We start from the raw sequence: 25,971 nt of genomic DNA, 5'->3' as shown, positions 1-25,971 counted from the left end.
TGTTGTACCATAGACTGAAAGTGGTCTTGGTTTTTTCCTACGGTCAGTTATAAAAGAAGTTACAATATATGTTATTTGTAGTAACTACAAAGGGAAAAAAAGTCCACACAAAAATCCTTACTAGGCAGAACATGCATGCTGTACTACGAATGCAGCCATAGCAGTACCTTTGCCACCTCGTGACTATTTTTCTTTCACCAAAAGAATAAACATTACATTGGATCATGGAATTTTATTGAAGAGATAAAGATATGTTTATTCAGTAACTGAAAAAATATCATCATTTCAAAGCAAAGACATTTGAAATAATTGCAACTGCATGTGCAAAAATATTGCAACGCCCCTGTAAAATACCATTATCATGATTGTACAGGAATTATTGTATGAATAACTTTCAATGTTCTAATTTACTTCTAAATCTAGACTCCTCAAGACCCATACTGAATTAAAACGGAAATTTTATAATGTGCGTGTATCACAATATACACGTCCGTATAACCTTAGATATAAAAGAAATTCAAGACTAGTAAACAAGTGTAACCTAAACATCAGATGTTTCGCAAGGTGATAAAATGGTCGCACGTGCTAAGTTTTGTTTATTCTCGAGACCGGAAGTACAATATTGAGGGCGTCTGTGTCAGAATATTTACAAAGATTTCTATTACGGATATTGAAAAAGTCGTATGTTTGGAAGAATTAAATTTTGTTACTATACCCCCACAAAACATGTTTGGAGGGGGTATATAGGAGTCAGTTTTGTCGCGTCCCGCCCCGTCCCGAAATCTATTATTTCAGTTATTACTAAACAGATTTGATTCAAACTTAAAATAGATGTTCCACCTTATCACCAACATCATGTGACACAAGGTGCTCAACTCTGACATCAATTTTGTATGAATTATATCCCCTTTTTACTTAGAATTTAAGGTTAATTTTGATGTATATAATTCACTGTATCTCAGTTACTATTAAATGGATTTGATTTAAACTTAAAATAGATGTTCCACCTCATCACCCACATCATGTGACACAAGGTGCATAACTCTGACACCAGTTTTTCTTGAATTATGTCCCCTTTTACTTAGAATTTAAGGTTAATTTTAATGTATTTTCACTATATCTCATTCTGATTGGCTTAGAGCCAAAGGGAAGTAACCTTTTTTAACTTTTGTACTGAGTTTCTTCCCCTTAAATTACAAGAATTAGTCTATATTTAGAAGTCCTATTTTTAGATTTTCAATATTTTTGGTATTTTTCTAACGTTTTTATTATCAGCCCTATGTAAAAAGTAAATACATTTTTCTGTGGTAACATGGGTCGGTAAGACACGTTTTTGTATTCACTTTTAGTGTATCTCTAATATTAGAGATTTTTTATATTTACCTCATCCCTCATCCAGGGAACATAATTATACTAGAATTACTTATATGGGGACGCTCAGGATGAAATACTCCAAAGACGAATAAACTTCTTTTTAAGTATTAAGCTTTTTTGACATTTTTATATTATTCTAAGTATTTTAAGATTACTTATGATTGCCATTTTTCTGTGACAAGATCGTATGGTGGGGGTATGAGTCACTCCTGTGACAGTTCTAGTTATTTCTGTCGTCAATTTGTTTATACATCCATATCAGTTTGCCCTTGAAAAATAGACTATAGGTTCTCCAAGTTTAGAGAAATTGAATGCATTATTGCCTTGAGACCCTACCTTTGTTTTATGATTAACACATTCGAAAAGTTAGAGGCAGAAATCTTTCATTCCTTTTTAATAACAACAGGTTGAAATTTTAGTAAATGTGAGCTTGACTGCTTTACAAAGTTAACCATATTTATGTAATAAATGAATGGGATTCCATGCAAATGAACATATGAATGTAAGTCAAACTTAAGGTATATCAAAAGTCGTCTCAACACTTAAAGTTACACAATCATCTGCACATTACCTTTTTTGGAAACAGATTGTCAGATATTATATACTTGATTGCAGACCTTTGTCGAAAATAACTCAAAAATAACCATATCTATATTTACGGTAAAAATGGAAACTACTAGACATTACCTTTTATCCTACCCAATACATACACAAGAAAGTCAAAAAGTCAATCATTTTAAACGGACCGTGCCAAGTCCCTTAGCTACTAACAACTTCCATTATGAAAATGAACATCTAACGGTTGACTAAAATAAACTTGTAGTCATACAAATGCAACAATTTATTATTGCGCGAAGAACCTCGTTGCGTGAGTGGCATAGTAGTGGTCGTGGTGAGTGGTGACACGGACGTTAGACACTTTGCATAACATTTATGGCTTACCATTGCCGTTTTTTTTTTTTTTATTTATTTATTTATTTATTTCTTTTATATGAAAAGTACTCTAAACTAGGTAAGAGCTATATCATCCAAAAGAGTTCCAGTCAATTCCAAGACGTTGCGCTCTAAGTAGTTCTGCAAAAGTATTTGCCACCCTGCAATTACATTTAGAAGTAACACGGATGTAAAAAGAATTACTGAAATGTACATCAAAAGATATGAACTGTTGCAACATTTACCCAAGATTACCTTTCGCAATTTTTTAAAACTTTATCTAGGTTCCTTTTTGTGACAGACTGTAAAAGAACAAAAATGAAGAAAAATGAGCGTGAGTGCTTATTTCGCTAAAGTTAAGGTGACACATAGCATAAAGCAGCGTTACATTACATGTAAAGTAAAACATATTTAGTTTTTCGGTCACGTAAATTGCTCATGTGTGGATAAGTTGCTGATACAGAAAACTGGTAAATTTCAATATTTCTTTTGTTGTTGGAAAAATAAAGAACAGGTCATATTCTTTTGAAAATAAACAAGCAGGACTTCATACAATACAGACAATTTATGATAGACCTTTAATGAGTGTGTGTGTGTGCAATAGGAAATCCAAACAAAACAAATATACTGCAACATATTTGTGTTGGTAAGTCTGCAAGAGGCATAACCCCATAGAAATAAGTGAATATTGAAATCTTCTACATATCGCTACATGAAAGAAAAAAAAGCCCGCAAACATTTTCTTAAATGTAATACATTCATCTGATTATGTACAGTAATAAAACCTAGTATGGTCGCTTGTTTCTTTAAGAGTTCTTTAAAGAAAATAATGGAAATTCAAGGTAGAGCTGCAAGAATAATTTTGAATAAAACTTTCCAAACAAGAACAAATGATATGTTAAAAGATCTTCGGTGGATGTGATTTAACGAAAGATATAAGTTCCACACGGGTTGTCTTATTTACAAGCTTGCAATAGTTTATTACCTTCATAAATCTCTGAAATTTTAACCTTTTCCAATGAAACATGCTGCTCATACTGACATATTTATACCTAAATATTGTACAAATTATGGTAAAAAAAAAACACATTTTGTTACTGTGGTGCAAATGTTTGGAATTCAACACCGACTGCAATTCGCTCCACATGTTTTCTAACATCTTTTAATTTAAAAAAAAAGAAATATAAAAAGTATATCTTGCAGCTGACTTCCTAAATAATCCTTTGTTTTTATCAGCTGAATTATAACTATGTCATTATAATATAATTGATTATTATAATAAATTGATTGCCTAAATGAAAACTGTATGAATGGATACTCAAAGGCAATATATATTTCTAGGGGTATTTGTCTATGAATGAATCGAAGATATTAACAAGGTTGAATGTGATATTAATTAGGTTATGTTTTAGTGTAAACTGCATTTGGATGCCTTTGTTTTTCAGAAGGCCACATTTAAAATTAAGACGTATCATTTGTACTTTGTACTGATCTATGTCTTCATGTGCTACCTTATATAAAGATATTATTATTATTATTATTATTATTATTATTATTATTATTATTGGTGAATAGTATGAACCCTTTGCTTAGCTGGAACGAATATCCTTTGCATCCATTAATACGCTTTAAAGGGTTCTATATTTAAGAAAAGAAAGGTTGCAAATCTCTATAAGCTACAGATCAACATAATATGAATCTACTACAGATAAGATTAATAAATATTTGGTTAATAAGATTATATAATTATATATGTTATTGTCTTAAAATTCTCTTGAACACGTAATTACTTCGTCACCATGTACAGCTCAAGCAAATTTCACGGTATTGATATTTTTTATTATGTGAATATACAAATAATTTTGAAAATAAAACATAGTCACAAGTGGCAAAAACATTTGCATATGTAAACACGGACCTGTTAAATATCAAAATCGTTTCAATTCTGCTGAAACGGACTGTCGTTATCGAAACTACAATAATATCTTGTCAGTATTGTGATAGTTTGCTTTGTTCTCCAGAACATTAATTTGCAGAACTGTGTACCATTCTTATTATTGTCGCTTATTAAAAACAAATAACAACGGGGTACGCTTTCACTCCAGAATATTTCTGTTCATGTTTGTTGCTCAGTGTGTTATGGGAATAGATCTTTCTGGATATTTCTCTTTTAATAACTGAATTGATTCCACTTTTCAAATTTTTCTACATGTGACTGAAATAGTTTTATATAAATTATGGACATATTAGATAAATATACTGTATTACCTTTTTCGAATAGAACGCTTAATTCAAGCTCTACATTTGTGGCTCAATCAGGATTTTCGTCTGCCATTCACATCGTTTGGGACATTGTTTATGGACTTATTTCTGTAACCACAGTCATAGGAAACACTCTAATCTTAATGTGTCTATCAAAATTCCGGGACAGCACAAGCAGTATCCACATACTGATCGGAAACCTCGCTGTGTCCGACCTCATTTTGGGAGCTCTGTTGCTTCCCTACAGCATCATTCTGGACGCGCTGCAGCTAAACTCGGAAAAATATTTTTGTCTTGTTAAAGTTTCTCTGATAGTGTTCGCCATTGGTATATCAGCGTATGGGCTGCTGTTGGTATCAATTGACAGATTTTCTGCTGTGTGTTTCCCGTTCAAGCACCACAAAACTTTGAGTACGAAAAAAATACTCATCATGCTGGCGATCGGCTGGACATACGTGGCTTAATTTGGTTTCCTCCCCTTATCCGGGTGGAATTTTTACGATGTGAATTTACCGTACAGTTGCACGCCAAATAAAGTTTGGACGCCAGTTTATGCCAAAGTCATGAATGGACACTTCATCCTTCTTTTGAGTATCAGTTTTATTCTTTACATCATCGTTATTCGAATCTCTATGAAGAAGGCGAGAAAGGTTTATGCTACACAGGAATTTGCTTCCGAGTTCAGAGCAAACGTGAGAGAATTATACCGGGTCAAAACGATGGCAATGGTTCAAGGTCTTTTCGTGGTTTGCTGGTTCCCATACGTTTCAGTTTCTATAGCGATAACTTTTACGGAGAACCAAGTGTTGCAGCAGACACTTGACTGGTGCGTCATTCCAGGTTTGCTGAATTCGGCCGTCAACTGGATTGTCTATGGATACAGAAATGAGCAACTACGCAGACAATTTAAAAAACACTTCAACTGTATATGCAGATTTTAATATTTAATATTGTTATAGGCGTTTATTGATTCCAACATTATGAACTTATTGATGAAGCTTTGAACTTCGGTAATCCAGTTTGTTCGTTTGATGCTTATTCTCTCTAGCGAAGCTTTAAACGCCGTTCAGTTATCATTACAGTTCATATGTGATAGATTAAGCTTCATTCGGTTGTTGTCAGTTATGTTCTTTTGAGAGCATCTATCTTTTTCGGCGACGCCGTCTAAATTCGTTTTCGTTACCTATGCCACGTGACTTCAGTTTGCAAATCAAACTACTTGATAACGCATTATAGATAATTTATCAAAATGGAAGATTTATGTTACACTCTGCCTGATTGGACGAGAGTGTCAGTTTCTTTCACTCTGTTGATTGTGCTACGCTGAGTGAAATGTAGACAAAGCGTTTATCCTAAACGACGCTGTTCACAGTTTTAAAGCTAAACTTTGGCTCAGTATATTTAGCAAGAATATTAATATATCTCAAAATGATAAGTAAGTGTAATAAATATGATAAAAACCTGTTCAAATACCAACATATATCAAATTAAAGAAAGAGCTGAATACGGTCTGCGTATCACATGAATAAGGGTGTGATAAGAGTCTTTTATGTAGAGAAGTGCTTTTTAAAAGATTTTCCTTGCTACAGTTGTCGTCTGTATATTAAAAGGTTTCTTGCTTTTGTGACTTATTCAGATTGCATATTAAAATGAGTACTTGTTTGCTTTGATATATTTGTTATAAATTATTTAACTGATTTATTATATATGAATATTTTTCTGTAGTATGGTATGCAAATATTGAACTCAGTTGAAATCTGTTTTATTATATATATGCTATATAATGACTGAATCTCATTACACTGAAATGAACGTACGCTGCATACAGTTTATCTATGTGATATGACTACGGTCAAACTTTTGCTTATGAAACAGAAATATTGAAATAATTACAATTGTATGTTTTGCTTGACCTTCACTTTTTTATAGGTGTGACGTCATTGTCGAAAGATTCATGAATAGCGAATATGCTATTTGTTAAAGCGGGATCAGTTGGCCTATTTTAGAAATAAATAAAAATAATAAATAAAAAATCCTTTAATTGATTTTTTCTCATGTATTCTAATCAAACTTGATTTGTAGCATCTTTATTAGGCCCGCAGCCAACTATGTTCAGCTGGGACATTTGACCCCTTTTAGGGGCTGCTAGAGCTAAAACTAGAAATGCCTTTATACAGCGTCTCATGAACAGCTTGGTGGATCTTTGTCATACTTGGTCTGGAGCATCATTATAAGGTCCTCTTCCAAATTTATTTATATAGGAACTTGGGCCCTATTAGGGACCACTTTAGCTAAAAGTAGATATGCCTTTTTTCTCATTAACCACTAAAATGTAATGGATTTTTATCAAACTCGATGTGTAACAATATCGTAAGGTCTCCTGCTATTTTGTTACAAATGGGGATAGGGACCAATTTAGCTAAAAATATAAACACGTTTAATGACCTCTTCTCATGAACCGCTTCATGAATCTTCATCAAACCACTGCTGTAATTATTCGTCTAAGGATAAATGAAAAAAATTGCAACCCTACGAAACCTTTGCGAAAAATTAAAAGAGAACCATTTAAAAAGTTAAAGTGCGGTGTTTAGTTTTGCAATTTGAAAAAAGTTAGATGAAAGATGAATGTTAGATGAAAAATTCATAAACTTCTTTCCTTATTACAATTCGCCGACCATCATTTTTAAAGATATTTCTTGTTTATCATGTATCTTAAATAGACTTTCAACGTCATAAAGTTGTCAGTTACGTACTTTATTGGTCCATGTGATGAAACATAAAAATGACTGTTGTAAATTGTGGTCTTTTAAGAGCCAGTCCTTGGTGCTAGAGCATATAGAGCTTCAATCGGCTTGCAGTATCATAAAGTTGTCAATTATGTTCCTTTGAGAGCATCTTTCTAACAACCAATCTTTAACAGCCTTTTAATATCATGCCGTTTTTAAAAATATCATATATCTTTTTGATGCGATGAGTAGATCTCTACATACATTTGTAAAAAAAACAAAGAAAAATATCAAACAGGGAATGCCACGCACCAAAACGCAGCGTCCTCAAAACCAAACTTGGACTCACGCATGTCTGCACGCTGCTCTTTCAGTTTTAAAAAGACGTTTACTTATCAGAACTTTCTATCCTTTAACTTTTAAGTCATCTTAACATTCAAGCTTTGATCAACCTGAAATGAATCTTTGGTAAAACTTTTTCCGCAGATGCTAGTAACTAAATCCTTGTTAATGTCTATAGCTATTGGACATTATAAAAAGATTTAGTTACCAGCACCTGCGATTTTTTTTTTCGATAGCAAAGTTTATATTGTTTGTCTGTCTGACCTGGGTTTTGCCTAGGGATTTGACTCAAGGAAAGTAGCTTTAATCGGGATATAGCTAATTGCAAAGTTTGACAAAACAAGGCATAATATAGAATCGCTTATGATGAAATTTTCTTAAAGCTGACCTAGTTTGCGTGATAACATAGAGAAAAGAAAACATAAGGTATTCATGTTGACAAAGTAATTTCATCTTGGTAGCTGAATTTTCCACTTAATTCAAATATAAGATGAATCAGTACGAGTGGTTAATTATAATTGCTGTAATTTAGACAGAGAAATAGATGAGCCCAGACACAGCTGACCGCAGTGATCAGTTATCGTTGTGTGGTCAGTTATCCTTGTGAATGTGTAGCACTCAAGGTAACTCGTAACTAAGTGGCAGTAAATTTGTAAGGGCTGAAAAATATTTGAGCCGCATAAAATTTTGCCCATTTGTGGGTACTGAAATACCTTCTTACACACAAAACCTTAACAAAAATTTACGAAGTTGAAAAAGAGGCATAATTTTATATAAAAATAAAACAGAGTTATGGAACCTGTGCAATGTAAGTCGGTTTATTATAGTTGAATAAGAGTGTGAAGTTTTAATCCATTCCCAAATGTGGTTACCAAGATACCAGCTTACATACAAAACTTAACCAAATCGGGACGCCGATGGAGACGATTGTCAATACTGTAGTGAAAATAGCAGAAACCAGTGATAGTGAAGGAATATGAAAAAAAAAATATTTTACTAACTAGGGGTGTGATGGGGGAAGGGACAGGCAGGGAAGAAAATATGGGAGAATGCTAAGAAACAGTATGGGGTAACATAAGGAATGAAAAGGAGGCAAAATGGGAACAGAGGCAGGTGTAATGCATAAAGAAGGTGGATTGGATTTGAAGTAAAAGGAATTGTTGGGGATGTGGATATGACTAATACTGAGAAAGGAGAAATATGAAAATTTGAGGAAACTAAGAATTACTGTCAGGCTGAAAGATGGGTAATAATGAAGCAGGAAATGGGCGAAGGGGAGGGTGTGCATTTGGAATATGGTGTATCATAGGTGGAAGAATAACATTTGAAGAGGGCCATGATGACCCTATATCGCTCACCTGAGTACGATTGCCCTTAATGATAAGATCACGTTTTGACGTAGGTCACATAGGCATACACATTAAATATCATCAGGATAAATATTTTCTTGTAACAGTCTCTTTTGACCTATGGGTAAAGTACTAGTCACGGTCAATCTCCATACCAAGTTTGAGAGCCCTAGGCTCAAATGCTGCATTTTTGTACAAACATGACTATTTCGTACCCTGGAAGACTTAAATAACATTTAAAACCAATCTCATTAGATGTTGCTGAGGTATATTCATTTACAGAAAATAAGGGGAGAAAATTTGTCATAAATTCAGTCAAAAGTTATCTATCCTGATTGTCCAAGTCCATCTAATGGCATAAATGACATTTCAAATCAGTATCTTCAATGGTTACTGAGATATACCCATTTCAATTTGAAACAAAGGTGGGTAATTTGACATAAAATCAGTCCATAGTTATCTATCCTGATTATCTCAATCCATCTAATGGCAATAATGAAATTTCAAATGAGCTACAAATACTTACGGAGATAAATCCATTTTTATTAAAATCAGGGGAGGTAATCATGCATTGGTATATGCATGTAGAAGATACAGAGTACAAGCTTTACAGCAATATATTAGAAAGTAAGTAAAAGTAGAAATTTCTTACCATGGAAGACATAGATAACGTTTCAGACCAGTCTCATTAGAAGCTGCTAGGTATATTCATTTACATAAAAATCATGGAATCCAAGATTTATTGTTGTTGAAGATATTTGGCAAGTTTGTATCAAATGAAACCATAAATGAAGTCTCTATATGGTTGCAAAAGCCAGATTAGCAATTTTTGACCTTTCAGGGGCCATAACTCTGGACCCCATGATGAGATCTGGCAAGGGTTTGAAAGGAACTGAGATATTAAGCAAATACAAGCTGTGTGCCAGTTTGTTTAAAGTTGGTTGCAAAATGTTGTCTTTATCGTGTTCACAAGCAAAAAATAGCAAATTTTGGTCCTTTAAGGGGCCATAACTCTAAACTCATGATGGGATCTTGCCAGTTTTCGAAATGAACCAAGATATGAAGCAAATACAAGTTGTGTGCAAGTCTGCTTAAAGTTGACTTTAAAATGTTGTATCTATCGTGTTCACAAGCCAAAAATAGTAAATTTTAGTCCTTTAAGGGGCCATAACTCTTGATGGGATCTGAACAGTTTTCGCAATGAACCAAGATATTAAGCCAATAAAAGTTGTGTGCAAGTTTAATCAAAATTGATTGCAAAATAAGGTCTTTATCATGTTCACAGGCCAAAAAATGGCGGATTTTTGTCCTTTAAGGGGCCATAACTCTGGAACCCATGATGGAATTTTGCCAGTTTCTGAAAGGAACCAGGATATTATGCCTATACAAGTTGTTGCAAGTTTGATTAAAATCAAACACCAAATGTGGTCTCTATCGTGTTCACAACGAAATTTTGGACGGACGAATGATGGGTGATCACAAAAGTTTATGCTGTCACTATGTGCCAGGTGAGCTAAAACTGGGGATTGGATGCAAAAGTTACTCCTAGTCATTTTATTATTACTATACCAGATTTGTATAGCTCTATTTTCAGGACAAACACATTCAAAGGTGCTTTATATACAAAAGCAGCACTCTGGGCACCAATTCATCTTCTACCGGTATAGATGCAGTGCAATCTGACCAGAGGGACAGAGCGAGAGAAAGCACCCATAACAGAGACAGAGTGAGAGAAATCAAGAAATCATTTAGAAACAGACAAGTTCGGCTAATTGCACATAGCTCTTTGTGAATAAACAGTCTTGTTCTTTGATGTGCCTGATATGATGGACCAGTACACGCAAGGTCATTTTTCTTGGGAAAAACAATAATGGCCTTTGGTTAGGAAGGAGGCTCTCAAGAGTATCTTAGAAATTTCCAATGGCTTGACTGGGATTTGGATGCCACACCTTTGGATTAAGTCAAGCAAGTTACCACTAGACCATCAGTAGCCTAGTGGTAGAGCGTCTGCTTCGAGAGCGGGAGGTCGTGGGTTCGATCCCCTGCCGCGTCATACCAAAGACGTAAAAAATGGTACTAGTAGCATTCCTCGCTTGGCCCTCAGCATTAAGAGGGTAGTGCTAGGACTGGTCAGCCCGGGTGTCAGTATAATGTGACTGGGTGGGGTATCATTTCACGTATCTACGGCGTGATATTCCAGTGAAGCAGCACTATAAAGCTGGGAATTGTCCTCACTGCTACAAGTAGACACCGCCGTTTATATGACTGGAAAAATTGTTGAAAAAGACGAACCCGAACACATTCACACTCTCTGTGCGAGTTTAAATGATAAAAAGAGTCAGTTGTTAAGAGCATACACCATACCATTAAAATTTAACCAGCTTTTTAACAGTAGCTGATTCCAGTGAATATGACCTATGAGGTACTTGACCCTAAACCAGAATTAGTTATCCTGTATGTAAGACCAATATTTATATGAAGTTTGATGAGTATCATGATTGGGTCAGTAGCTATGATGTCATGAAATTGAAGAGCTTTCGAGAAAAGTTTTACAAACTCTTTTGAAATATATCATCCTAGTGCCCTTGACCTTTCGGTTAACTCAGTCTTAACCACAAGTTGAACGTTCCCTGTCAAAACCAATCCTTATGTGACTTTTGATAAAAACTGAGGCATTATAGTGACACTGCTTGCAATAGAACAACAGTGATGCTGATCCAGATGCAATTGCAATAGCTTACTACATAATTTGCACAGTCAAGCTATAAACAGATGAATGACGGGTTAGAATATTTTGCAAGAAATATGTATTAAGTTTTTTTTTATAGATGACAAAAAAATCAAACTTTATTTTTTTACAGTTGCATTTAAAAATGCATTTTCATTGAACCACTTTAAACTACAAATGAATCATGAATTCATAAATATGTATATGTTGTTTGTTATGGAATAAATTCCTTTTAAAAAATGAAAAGAAGTAGTTAGCGCTACGATGGTGCAAAAACAGTTTGACTTCGTTTGACCTTTAGTCCTCGGTCCAAACGGAACAGTGCTGACCAATTGAAAAAAAAACAACACAAAAAACAGGTTTTTGCAGTACTTTGTGAAAACCTTTAGTAAATTATGATTAAACACTTCTGCCAAATTTCTGCCAAAATCCTGCCACGAAGGCAGCAAAGTGGCAGTCTCTGCCAACTTGGCAAACTTCAGGTAAACTTTTGACAGATTATTTTGATTGATAAAGTGTAAAGGTATTTAAACTTATATTGAAAAATGATTTATGATTGTTTGTTCATTTTGTTTTACATTGCTAATTTTTAGTGTTTTATACAATAAATTATAAATGTTTATACAACCTTGTATCATTTTTATGAAAAATAAACAATAATAGCCGCACAATACACTTTTTTTGTTTTGATATTGTATGCTGTTATACTTTACTTTAGGTAGCGCGACAGAGAGAGAAACAAGTACGTAAATATGTTAAAAAAAATGCAATATGCAGTATTCAGGACGTTCGTCTTGAATTTAAACCTGACCCGACAATGGCACGACTAGCAAAAAGTCTAGAAATTTTATATCTTCTAACAGGACAAGACAAAACCAGAAGTCTAGAAGCAGCTCTAGTTTCACTGTTATTTTCCATGCTTCACTCTATACAAACATTCTCCAATCAATCGGAGAAACTCTATTGAACGAACTTAGGGCCATCATAGCTCTTGCTGTTCACCTTGCATCAGGTGTTATCTGCATCAATACTACGTGAAGAGTGCACAGTACAGGTCTTCAGATTAAAAGCCACACTTGGAGGTCAAAAAGCTTACCTTGGTTTCATTCCGCTTGTAATTTGTTTTTTTTTTATAAAACACATCGATTACCTCCCATGATAGGTGTGCAAAGGCTATAAACCAGGTCAAGTTTACATCGATGATAAAGGTCAAGTTACATAACGTCATGTCTGCTCTATACCTTTTAAACCAGAGGGATGGTTTTCATCAAACTAGCATCTATCAAGAGAAAATGCAGGACGGACAACCCAGGTCAAGGGTCAAGGTCACACTGAGGTCAATGTTCAAATACCGGTAGCTTTAATCTGTGTCCGCTCCATTTCGCCAGATTTCTTCGAATATTTTCATAATACTAGGACCAGTAACAGTTATTTTATTCATCAAGAGGACATTCAGAAACTAAAGGATACAGCAATTCAGTTTTCGTCTTTAAAGACACCTGTCTTCCACGCTACAGTAATTTTGCTATGCTTTTTGAAAACATGATCCCTAATGTACGTTAGACTGTAAGAATATGTCACTGGTTGAAGGTGTGGATTGAAATAATTTGAATAGGCTGAACAGATGTTTGTGATAAATGGTACTGTAACATGTTACAGTTGCTAAAAATACATATTGCTAAATCTCATTGGTGACGAAGCTGCATTGTACCAGTTAGTTAGAAACAATTTTAAATCATATTTTTTCCTGTACGGTAGGTACGTTTCCAAAAATTAATAAGAGCGCTAAACGTAAATCTGATTTAGTATAGCCTAAATTCTACAATAAGGAAGGAAAAACGTTTGCAGTAATTCTATTTGTACATTATATTATTGAAAACAATTACAAATTGGTTAACTTTTCAGAATAGTCTGCTGTCTTTTCTACTGATTACAAAGCATGGCAAATTTATAAAGAATATGTGTGGATGTTACTTAAATCGGCATATTCAGTGTCATTTAGTGTCTTAGAAAGTTACCGATAAGTTTGTACTTTGTATGATGTTTTCAGTTACCTTTATATAGGTTACTGACCGTTCCAAGGCGGTGCCCTTATTTTCAATTGTTTTTTCTTCCTCCTTACTCCCCTGTCGCACCCTCATTTCCCCTTGCATTTACGCTCCTTTTTTTATTCCCTCTGCCTTTACTTTGAGCTAGTTACCATGACTCCCCTTTATTTTGGCTGCTTTAATCCTGAGGCGGTACACGATTGTTTTTTGTCCTACTTATAGGGGTACGTTTGTGTACGTGTGAGTCTAAAGCGGTGCCCTACTGTGTTCGTTTATCTTACTTTTCTGTTTTCTATTTTAGTTAGCCGAGTGTGGTTGTGTGTTTATCTTTGATACATGAATGTTTGCCCTATTGTGGTTTCGTTGTTATGTAACTGTGATTTAGGAACGTAACATTCTCTTTGTATATTCATCCTTGTTCTACTTTCTCCTTCAACTCCCACTTTTTTACCCCTTACCACTTCCTCCCCCTCTAGCTATATTTGTCATAAATTTATATGTACTTGTTAGATTTTCGAAGCAACCCGTCTGTAATATTTTTCAATACAGCTTCTTTTTTGTTGTTGTGGGCCTACTTTGCAAATGCATGGCTCTGATGGTGTGTTTTGGGTGCTCTGTACTTCCGAGAAATCTACCCTTACCTATTACCTTTTGCTTGTGAATGAATACTGCCTTAAATAGAAAGCTATTTACTTCGCCTGGTATCCGGTCCCATTAGTTTTGCAACCATGAAGCTAAACTTACTAATGGAAAAAATGTTTACATATATATTTCCTTGGGGATCATAAAACATGTCACTTGGTCAATGGGCGTATCGAATGGACTTACAATTACTATATGTCAGCATTCAAGTGTCTGACGACCTGTCTTGCTTCAAACGAGTAAAATCAAAAAGTTCGTGATGAACCATATCATGTCATACATTCAAGTTAAGTTGATAGTCTTTTGTTTGCATTTGTCCTCTTACCTATAACGAAATGATTTGTCATGCGCATGACTCATGTTCTTTAGTCCAATGTCAGTATTACACTTTAGGTCAAAGGTTTTCGGGGTGTGTTACGTCTATCATTCATCGACGGACCTTAACATAACATGGTACAAGTATTATTCAGAGCATAGAAAATCTATCATTCATCGACGGACCTTAACATAACATGGTACAAGTATTTGTATTCAGAGCATAGAAAATCTGACTTGTATTAAAGCTAAAATTAGTTTCTGCGTGGCTTTCGTGCCAACACATTCACGTGCGACCAGGTACCGTCTGAAGCTACATTCTTGCTGCTGACCTGGAAGCGGTACAACGATTTAAATTAATGAGCAAAAGTCCCTATGACTTCATATTTTATTCATAAATACACTTGACCATATTTATTTATCAAGGATAGATAAATGTATATTAAAAACAAAATAAGGGAAAGAATAAACGTAATATTGAAATAAAAAAGAAAACAACAAAACAGAAACAAAAAAAAACAACAACAAATAAAGAAACAAAAAAACAACAGCAAAGTGAAAAGTGTCATAGTATAATGACTCAGAGATTTGCAGGTTTTTTTTTATAGAAGTAACCATTTTCATATTCTAGTCAATAAAAATGTGGACCTTGTTTCGTTTATATCCATGTAGAATAAAATACATGACAAATGAAAATGTAACATTTCTGTATTGTTCCAATAATTGAAATTTGTCATTCGCGCTATGTATTAATTAAAAATAACTGCATTATGTATTGTAACGAAAACCTATCTATATTATTGTATGGAAAATGTAACTATAATTTGTATTAAAATGGAAAATGTAACTAGTATGTACGTTACTTAAAAACTAACCATAGTCGTACTTTGCGGAAAAAAACTAACTACAGTTTCATGGGTTTATACTAAATGCAGACAAAAGCTTACTGTTGTACTGTGCTGAAACGCTAACAAATGCTTTTACATTTTACGTGTACGTACACAAACAAGTTAGTACTACGATTACTAAATGAGGTCACGAATATCGTTAATAATTCCGAACACGAGTTTGTCGTTGTTGCATGCTATATAATACACAAACACTATTGTAAAAAATGGTTCAAACTATCTAGCATTTTCTAGCTGTATCATACTGAATATAAGTATTTATTATATGCAGTTTTTTATTTATCGAAATATTAGAGTAAAATATAACTGGCATTTCAAATATACTTTTCACTGTTAAGAAACTGTATAAAATGGGTACAAAATTGGTAAAGTTTAGCCGAACATTGAAATAAAAGATTTTTTATTTACATTTATTATTATACAGTTATTGACTTATCTTGAGTCAATATGTGTTTTACAGACCTGTAAAATTGATATTGACCGAGGACGCAGTCCTCGGTCAATATCATTTTTAAAGGTTGGTAAAAACACATATTGACCGAAACATATGTCTTTAATTGTTATATTATATGCCCTTCTCAAATGCATTCATTTGACTGGTTCATATTTCATACATATAAGAAAAAAGTGTTATCACAAGAGTCATTATCACTTTTGCAGGTCAATATCGCTTTTTTGCGGACCCGCGCTTGCATTAATTTCGACCAATCAAATGAGCGCATTTGAGAAGGGTATATAATATAAGATAATAATATCTTCATTCATGAACACCATTCTTACATTTTCACACGTGGCTATGCCACTCGTAAAATTATTGCATCTAGTGTTCATGAATGAAAGATGAAATTTAACTGAGAACGTTACAGAATATCATTAATTTACAGTTATAGATAAAATACTAAATATGATAATGTACAAACATAATATATGCAAAAACGTTTTAAGGAAGACATGTCTTTACAATCGTCAAGAAATAAATGCATACACTTTAAATGCTGAAGTGATTCCACCAAAAATTGTCTTCTCATCTGCTGCTAAAAGGGTCAAAGCGCTTATGTCCGCATTTGCAAGTAGCTATTTCCTAATCTACATATGTCCGATGGCTGAAATACTTATAAACTTAGAAATTATCTTGCCGAAACGAAATGCAAGAATAATGCCAGTTACGTATATGCTGTTACATATAAAAACGATAAATGTTTGTTGTCCAGATGACTGAAGGAAACCTAATCCAATATTTAACGTTAAAACAGAATTAAAAACAGCAGAACCTTCCTTGAATAAACATATATCGGAGCCACAATATTACCTTTTAGAAAAAAGTGATGTTTTACATCATAGTTTTGTTACCGTGTTGTTTAATGTACCTTGATTAAAGGCACTAACCTCCAGATTTTGGCTTTAAGATCTTTCTTTAAGACTGTATTACCTTAAAAATGTCAAATAAAAAATAAATAAATAAATAAATAAATAAAAATAAAATAAAATAAAACATGCCACAGTAGGGTATCGAACCCGGACCGGCTCGGCAATAGAAGTTTTCCAGCGTTTTTGACCAGTATATTGGCTAGAGATGCTATTTTTGCCGAGAATATATAGAGCCACGTAGGCACTCGGCATATTTGTTTGGTCGGTCTATAATGATGCTCTTTCTCATAAAAAATCATAGACAATCCAGGACCCAACAATAAATACATCATCCACTTACTGTATCATGTAATAATAATAATATTGATTCATTTTAATCAATATATAGTAAATGGGTGCAGGATTTAACTTTAGGTCCTGAACTGTCTATGAATGTTTTTATCATATATATAGCATCATATTTTAAACTATACAAATGTGCCGAATGCCTAAGTGTAGACCACAGACGCCTACTAACTTAACAGAATTTGAATATAAAACTTTATTACTAGTATTAAGGCAGTCCCGATATAAACGCTTTTCAATTTTGAGTGGAAAAAGTAAGTAAAAACAACTAATTTTTACGTGTTTCCATAAAAACAAATTCTCTTTTTTTGTTGTTGTTCGATCTGGAGGTCAGTGTCATTAAAATGTTGCTTAACATTTGTGTCGAAACGAAATTCAAGGTAGATTTCACAGCAATATGACGTTGATACTACAACTTTCCCCCGTATGTTCCTACTTCTCACAACATTCACAACCACAGTATCTGAGAAGCTATCACAGAGGGTAACATTTACATACCGATTATGTATACTAGTTTACGATCAAACCAATCAAACAAATCTATTACTTCACCACTATCAATTTAACCTTTACCCTGCCAAATTTCTAAAACTGACTTACCCATCACTCAGTTTGAGCAGTACAACTTATCATTCAAAGGGGTGTTCACTGAAAATTTACCGATCTTGGTCTACACTGATCGCAAAGCTAAAATCGCTTGCCGCTAGCAGGCTAAAGGTAAAGATATTACTTATTTCGAACTGTTGTTAAGGTACGGATATAAGCTTTTACCTCTTTTGTCTTCGATGCAAAGATACCAAAAAACATTGAAAATACAATACTAAAATAGGTACGTCAATACAATACATAATCTTTACCATTAAAATACATGTAACTACACTCAAGGACTTTAAAAAAGGCCGCATCCCAACATTTCAGTTTAATCCACTGATAAAATTTTTGTAATGCTAATATCTTATGATATACATTTTTGTATGCATAAAAAATTCGGATATCAAAGCGGTAACTTTTTTGGTGCTATCTGAAACAAGAACCCATATTCGCCATATTTTTAATCGGATATACAGATATTCGGTTGTCGGAAAAGAATGTAGAATATTAGATTAATATGTCGTTCAGCGTTCAAAGATAAATTGATTGAACAGTTTTTCCAAAAGCAAAAAAAAAAAGGTGACGTTTTGGCTCATTCATAATGTTCACATGGTGGTTCCTTAGGTCCACAGCCTGTCCAGAATAATTTCGGTGACGCTCCCATATGATTTTGATCGTGTCGCACTATAACGTTTGAATAATGGAATAGGGGGATGATCTAATTTTGACAAAAATTAAAACGATAAAGATTTTTGATAAATGGAGACAATTGGAAAAGACAAATCGTCGTTCACGAGTTTGTAATCGACTTCAACATGTAATGATATTTACGTTTTAAATATGCGCGCTGTGAATTTTTATGACGTTAATTACAACACAAGCTTCACATGCATCGGAGAACAAGTATCACGCTTCAAGCATCACAAAAGAAGCCGCCAAATCTGATAATTAGAATTAAACATCAACATATGGGCGTACAAGTTGCAAGAAATAAATCATTGCCGTATACGAATCGGTCGTTTTTAACGTCCTTGAGTGTCTGACAACGCATAGCCAAGTTATAATTCAGTCACAGTACCTATCAATTTCATTAAAACATGCAAAACTACTGATGAAAATCAAAATGGTTGAAACATCTTCACATATAATCAAGACGCTCTTACACCTCGTCGTCTTAACTGGAAATGGTAGAACCCCAGCACATTAAATTTAAAAAAAAATACTATTACGCTCTGTTTGCTTTCTGTTTTCGATAATTAAAACGTTGATATAATCATTACGTAGAAGACTTTTGGTTTATTGTAAAGGAATTCATCGTCAACCTAAATATGTTTTGCTGCAAGTAGTAATGCTTAAAATCAGTTTTCCCAACATCTTATAATATTTTCTGCGGGCTAGTCTGAACAGTTTGTTCTTTCAGATGAACATCAAAATAAAAAAAAAACAAATAAAAAACAAACAAACAAACAAACAAATAATAATATGTATATAAAGAAAAATGTACATACATTAATATGTGTTCACAAGGCTTAATCAATGCAAAAATGTGTATCTAAAGCTAACAGATTATTTGTTATGTTACTTCCCATATTTTTATAAAAAGAGGTTGCCTTGATATTATTAAATTTTTTATTAATGATTTTATATGAATGTCGTAACTCAAATAAGCTGTTGCTATTGTCATGGAGTCAAAATGCAGCATAAAAATCTCATTACCAGATAAATTTCTCAAGAAATCTCAAGAAAAGAATAGGTAAAATATTTTTCAAAATGATAAGGCAATTCCAAAACAAGTTTCATAGTCACTTTACAGGAACCATTGACATTGTTAATTTACAAAGCAGTCTCACGCATAACTCTGTGACCTGACAGAAGCATCATTACCTTGTAATGATTTTCATACTCCTTTGTATGTATATGATTCCCAAGTTCTGAAAGTTTCTCTTTGACAAGTGTTAAAGGTGTTTCAAAACACTTGTTGATTGGCGAGCGCTCAGCTCCGCTATTTAGTAGTGCATGTGTCACGGACAGGTTACCATGACGAGCTGCAATATGCAGTGGAACTTCACCTCTTTTGTTTCTGAATCCTATCAAGGAGTTGTCTTCCTCGAGTATGTTAATCGCCAGTTCATTGTGACCATTTTCTATTGCGATATGTAGTACAGTGTCACCGCTGTCTAGTGTTACTTCATTAATACCTGCTCCTGCTTCAGCTAACATCTGGATCACCTCTACTCTGCCTTCAGACGCCGCAACATGCACTGGGAACATATTGTTGCAGGCAATATTAACGTCTACCTTTTCCTCGATGAGTTGCTGAACCATACCTGCATTAACTTCTATCGCGAAATGGAGTAATGTTTTCCCGTCTCTATTTTTTTGGTTTATATCAACACCTTTCTCGACCATCATTTTTAGTATCTCGGCTTGGTTTTCTTCCACAGCTATGAACAGACATTCATTTTGGACCGAAACCGATTCCATGGCACTTTCATCTCGTATAAGTCTTTTGAATCCCTTTACGTTTCGACTTTTACACGCGAGTACCAACGGCGAACGTCCATATTTATCTTCTTTCCTTGTATCTGCATGGGCTTCCAGAAGGCTATGAATGACGGTACCTTTTCCTGACTCGGCTGCATAATGCAGAGGTGTTTTCTGTTCACAATCGTATACATCTATTCCAACATCATGCTCTATAAGACAGTTTGCTGCTTCTACACTATTGTAAATAGCTGCGTAATGGAGCGGTTGCCGTCCGGACCTGTCTGTTGCCACAGCGATATCGAAGTCTGCTTCCATGAGTAACTCTATCATATATGGCTTGTTTTCTTTCGCTCCTTCGTGAATTGGCAGATATCCATGTTTATCAGCTTTTTTCTGGTCTGCTCCGTGTTTAAGTGCCATAAGCAAAAATGCTGCCTTATTCCGTTTGATAGCTTCATGAAGAATAGTTTTGCCATGTGAGTTTGTTATATTAATATCCCCATCGAAAACTTCAAGGGTAACTATAACACGAGCATCGTTTGTTTTTGTAGCAGTATGGATGATGGGATCCACGCCTTTTATCTTGTAGTCAACAGATACGAACTTTAACAGAGCATTTACTACCTCATGGCGACTTTTCAATGGACTTTTCGTATACTTCAGCAAAGCAAGCTCCATGCATTTGCATTTTTCTTCGTCTGATATATCTTTTCCAATGGATCCCAAAATGTCTTCAACAATTGCAAATGTCCCACTTTTAATGGCTAACTGAAGACATTCGTAGTTGACCGGAATTTTGTATTTTCTCCTCAACTCAAAATAAACTTCTTTATGACCTTGTTCGCAGCAGTATGTGATGACTTCCAGCTCCTTCCGTGATGTCCATTCTGCACAAATCTTTCTTTTCTGACTCCAAGCCTTATGAAGTATAATTGAATACGCTAAATTGCTTGTCTTTTGGTGGCTAGAGTGTGGCTTGTTTTCTATGGCGCAGGATATAACACATCTCCCATCTTTTTCGCCATCATTCATGAGCATTTTCGAAAGCCTATCAGTTTCTTTTCCAAACGATTCAATGAATTGCTGCAGGAAAGTTGGGTCGTTGAAAAGCCTATGCTTCGCAAATGCCTCCGTATCACCGCCATCACAGAGGGTCTTGAGTTTCTCGTTCGCTTCAGAACAGAGAGATTTATTCAAAACATCAATCTGAATAAATCGGGTGTTATCCATTTCAAAACAGCTGTCAGTGCAAACGTAATCTTTGAAAAATGGCAGATCACAAAGTTTTAGAATAAACTGCGGAAAATCTTGACTGCAGGAAATTAAGACTGCGTTTTTCACACAGGGAGAAGCAAATTCGAAAACACCCTTCATGTTTTCCTTGATATAGTTGCCTTTCAGAAGGTCTAATCCCTTCTTGACGGATTCAAAAAGAGACTTTGGACAATGTTTTGCGTAATGATTGATAATTTCAATCCACCAGGGTGTCTCAGTTGCTTCTTCCTTAGTCTTGATCTTTCCTCTGAATTTCCTCTTCGTCATTTTAGTCGACGGTTTGTCAATACTTCGATGCCGATTAGCATCAATGCTTCCGATCTTTTCTAGTTTAAGTTTCTCTCCACAAACTGCAATCATCATCAAAGTAAGATTCTTGTCAAGATCAGATTGATATTCTGAACGCTTCATATAAATTATTTCATCGAGAAGGTCTTCTGTCGGGCGTGTAAAAAATGTCAAACCTTGTCTAATGTTTGCTCTTGTGTCAAGAAACTGTCTGAATTTCTTCGGAAAACCTGACGGAAGAGCGACATCGGCAAGTTCGGTAAGAAATGACTCAGAAATTAGTTCCCATTTCTTGCTTGGTGGCTTTAATCTGTGAGGGTCGGTTTCAGAAGAGAGCTGAATTTTCAATTCATCTCTATTATTTTCAACTATCGCTTTCGAAATTTCAAACATCTCATCACCGTCAAGCTGTATTTTCGGGTCATCCAAATCCACTATACATTTTTTATAATCGGACAACTTTCGTTTGCATTGGCTTGCGATGTGATGTTTTATTGTGAAAATTATCTTTACAGTTCTTGATGACCTTTTCTTTTTACACAATTTAACATATTTCAGACAGGTTTCTAATGCGGGTTCGTTCAGTTTAGTCGCACCAAATGCGTCATCTACAAGAATAATGACGGGCTCTTTTGAGCGAATACATACTGGGAAAGTATAAACATCTAATAAATTATACTTTTCTTTGCTCTTGTCCTCTAATAATAAATCCCAAGCAAGATGAGTTGACCCCGAGCCTTCTTCGTCAACTATAATTAAAAACCCTTCCTCTTCAAGAACCTTTCTTCCTTTTTTCAGCCGTCGTGGTTCGGCAATCTTCATGCATTTTTTATGTTCTTTAAGGCTCTCTCTAGTGTGTTCTGGAAGAAATGTTTTTATGTTTTATTTTTTCAATAATACCACTCCTACAAATACAGTATTAAGAAGAAAAAGAAACAACACGTTACAGAGGAAAATATATGCAAATGATCCACTATATCACAAAAATTAGCTTTTTTGGAGTTAGTGAGACTCTAGTTTTAAGTAACAGTCCGGCTGCTCAAAACTGAACCTTTTTGATAATATAATATATCAAAATATGGAATATCGTAATTTCAGAAAGTGTACAGTCCAAGACTATAGTGGGGCCTCCGTGGCCGAGTGGTTAAGGTCGCTGACTTCAAATCACTTGCCCCTCATCGATGTGGGTTCGAGCCTCACTCAGGGCGTTGAATTCTTCATGTGAGGAAGCCATCCAGCTGGCTTACGGAAGGTCGGTGGTTCTACCCAGGTGCCCGCTCGTGATGAAATAATGCACGGAGGGGCACCTGGGGTCTTCCTCCACCATTAAAGCTGGAAAGTCGCCATATGACCTATCATGTGTCGGTGCGACGTTAAATCCAAAAAAAAAAAAAAAAAAAAAAACAACCAAGACTATAGTGATTGCTGTAGATCGCGCATGGTCATGGTTTAAAGGACAAAAGGTTAAAATTCAAAAAGACGAACATCCTGACCATGTTTCATGAAGGTCCAATTAGCAAAGTTAGACCTTTGGTTGTATTTGAAACAGATTTGATAATATGTCCTTATTTTTACCAAAAATTAAACACTTTCAAACTGACCTAGATTTTATAAATGCAATACATCTGGTCAGGTGCCAACAACGTTTATTTATGAACTTTGGCAATTTTGACTAATCCCAGGACGATAAATCCAGTGTTACTGCTGAAATCTTGTACTGTTCCTCTTGCCCGAGACTTTTCGAGCTAGTACAGTCGGTGCTAGTATCATGAAGACTGACCAAGGTATTTATGTGGCTTCTAATGTTTTAGCAATGAAAATTTGACTAATTAGGCCGTTATACTTGCTTTACTATCTTGAGCAGTGTGTCGCATTGTTAACTTGACTGAAACCTTATGGCAGTATATATCAGTTTATGTATTTAGTAAGGATTTTTAAGAGATGAGGTCTCCAGCGTGTTGTTTACGGATGACGACAGACGATAGGTGATCGAAAGAAAAAGTTTATGCTCGTTTCAGTAGAAACATTAAAAGTAGGTTTAGATCGAATACTTGAAGAAAAAAATAAACATCTTCAAGTTATATGATAAACAAAATTCTTTCAATTTTCATTGTCTCTTTCCATGACAAATAGCTAAAACACCCTTTAAATGTATGTGATTATGTTATTAAGTGTCTAAAACAAGTAGTTAATGAGAAAAAGTTGTTTACAGATTTTTCTGTATCAGTTCTGACAGGTGCTACCTACAGTTAAGTGAACCCCTTTAAAATTTCTTACAGATTTTGTTTTGCCGTTTTTTAGCTCTAAACGCACCTAATAAGCAGAACTATCTAAAAAAGATGAAGAGAGGTCCATGCAAGGATGTCATGGATCAAGTTCGGTTAAATCCAACTATCAGTTCGTTAGAGAAGCAATTCTAAGTGTTTTTACCAATAGCTCTAGCTCTTGTGGCCCGTAAAAGAGGTCAAAGGGAACCAACTAAATGAATTGAAGAATGTTACAGACCAAGTTTGGTGGAGCGGTTCAGGAGTAGAGGGCGCTTTAAGATTTTTCCAGTTATACCTCAACTAGACCCATCCCCAACCTTTCCCAACAAAAAGGGCCAAGTGGAACCATTTGATCAGTTTAGAGAAATGAACATACAAGGCTGCTGTTTTTCTTTTACTATTTTTAGCTATTGCAGTCCCCGAAAGGGCCAGGCCAAATCAGCTGAAAGGTCCATGATTCTGCACAACAAATTTGTTGTGTGTTTGCATAACCTGTAGTTTCAGATGCGAACATGTTTAAATATAACAAGAGATGACAGAGTGATCTTGTGATCTTGGCGCCCACCAATGAGCCATTTTTGAATGTTCCAAATTTCAAGACTAGTTCAAGATCAAAATCAAGGTCAAATTTCATTTCGGTACACAACACTGTGCACGTGGTCCAAGCATGTGATCCAAATTTGAAAGCTGTAGCTTGAGAAATGTGCAAGTAGGTCACTAGATCAATTTCAAGGTCAAAGTTTATTTCGGTATACAAAACTAAGCATTTGCTTCAAATTTGAAGGCTGTAGCTTGAGAAATGTGAAAGTAGTTCACTACATCAATTTCAAGGTCAAAGTTCATTTTGGTATACAAAACTATGCATCTGCTTCAAATTTGGAGGCTGTAGCTTGAGAAATGTGAAAGTAGGTACTAGGTAAAAACCAATGTCAAATTTCAATTCAGAACACAAAAATATGCCTGTGGTCCAAATTTGAAGCCTGTAACTTCAGAAATGTGAAAGTAGGTCACTAGATCAGTCTCAAGATCAAAGTTCATTTCGGTACACAGAACTACGCATGTGGTCCAAATTTGAAGGTTGTAGCTTGAGAAATGTGAAAGTAGGTTACTAGGTCAAAATCAAGGTCAAATTTCATTGCTGAACACAAAACTATGCCTGTGGTCCAAATTCGAAGCCTGTACCTTCAATAAAATGTGAAAGTAGGTCACTAGGTCAATGTCAAGGTCAAAGATTTTTTCGGTGTACAAAACTATGCATATGGTCCAAACTTGAAGGATATAGCTTGAGAAATGTGAACGTAGGTCAGTAGGTCAAAATCAAGGTCAAATTTCATTTCGGAACACAAAAATATGCAAGTGGTCCATATTTGAAGCCTGTACCTTCAAAAATGAGAAAGTAGGTCACTAGATCAATGTCAAGGTCAAAGTTTTTTTTCAGTGCACAAAACTATGCATGTGGCCCAAATTTGAAGGATATAGCTTGAGAAATGTGAACGTAGGTCACTAGGTCAAAATCAAGGTCAAATTTCATTTCGGAACACAAAACTATGCAAGTGGTCCAAATTTGAAGCCTGTACCTTCAAAAATGTGAAAGTAGGTCACTAGATCAATGTCAAGGTCAAAGTTTTTTTCAGTGCACAAAACTATGCATGTGGTCCAAATTTGAAGGATGTAGCTACAGAAATGTGAAAGTAGGTCACTAGGTCAAAATCAAGGTCAACTC

At 34.8% G+C, this 25,971-nt stretch overlaps 1 protein-coding gene across 3 annotated transcripts in view; it reads right to left on the bottom strand.

The window, feature by feature from the left end:
* LOC123543606 (uncharacterized) overlaps window positions 1-25,971 on the bottom strand; it is a 172,709-nt gene that overhangs the window by 125,872 nt on the left and 20,866 nt on the right. For 2 of the 3 annotated variants that reach the window (XM_045334248.2, XM_045334257.2), the window contains exon 7: window positions 15,094-22,841. The exons of the other annotated variant lie outside the window; for it this stretch is intronic. In XM_045334248.2, the coding sequence (XP_045190183.2) occupies window positions 19,765-22,841 (3,077 nt within the window). In that variant the 3' untranslated portion in view covers window positions 15,094-19,764. Of the gene's footprint in view, window positions 1-15,093; window positions 22,842-25,971 lie in introns of those variants that run through there. 3 annotated transcript variants of the gene reach the window in all.

This window comes from Mercenaria mercenaria, chromosome 15 (genome assembly GCF_021730395.1).
Source record: "Mercenaria mercenaria strain notata chromosome 15, MADL_Memer_1, whole genome shotgun sequence".
NCBI classification, from domain to species: domain Eukaryota; kingdom Metazoa; phylum Mollusca; class Bivalvia; order Venerida; family Veneridae; genus Mercenaria; species Mercenaria mercenaria.
This window is presented reverse-complemented; position numbering and strand designations above follow the sequence as displayed.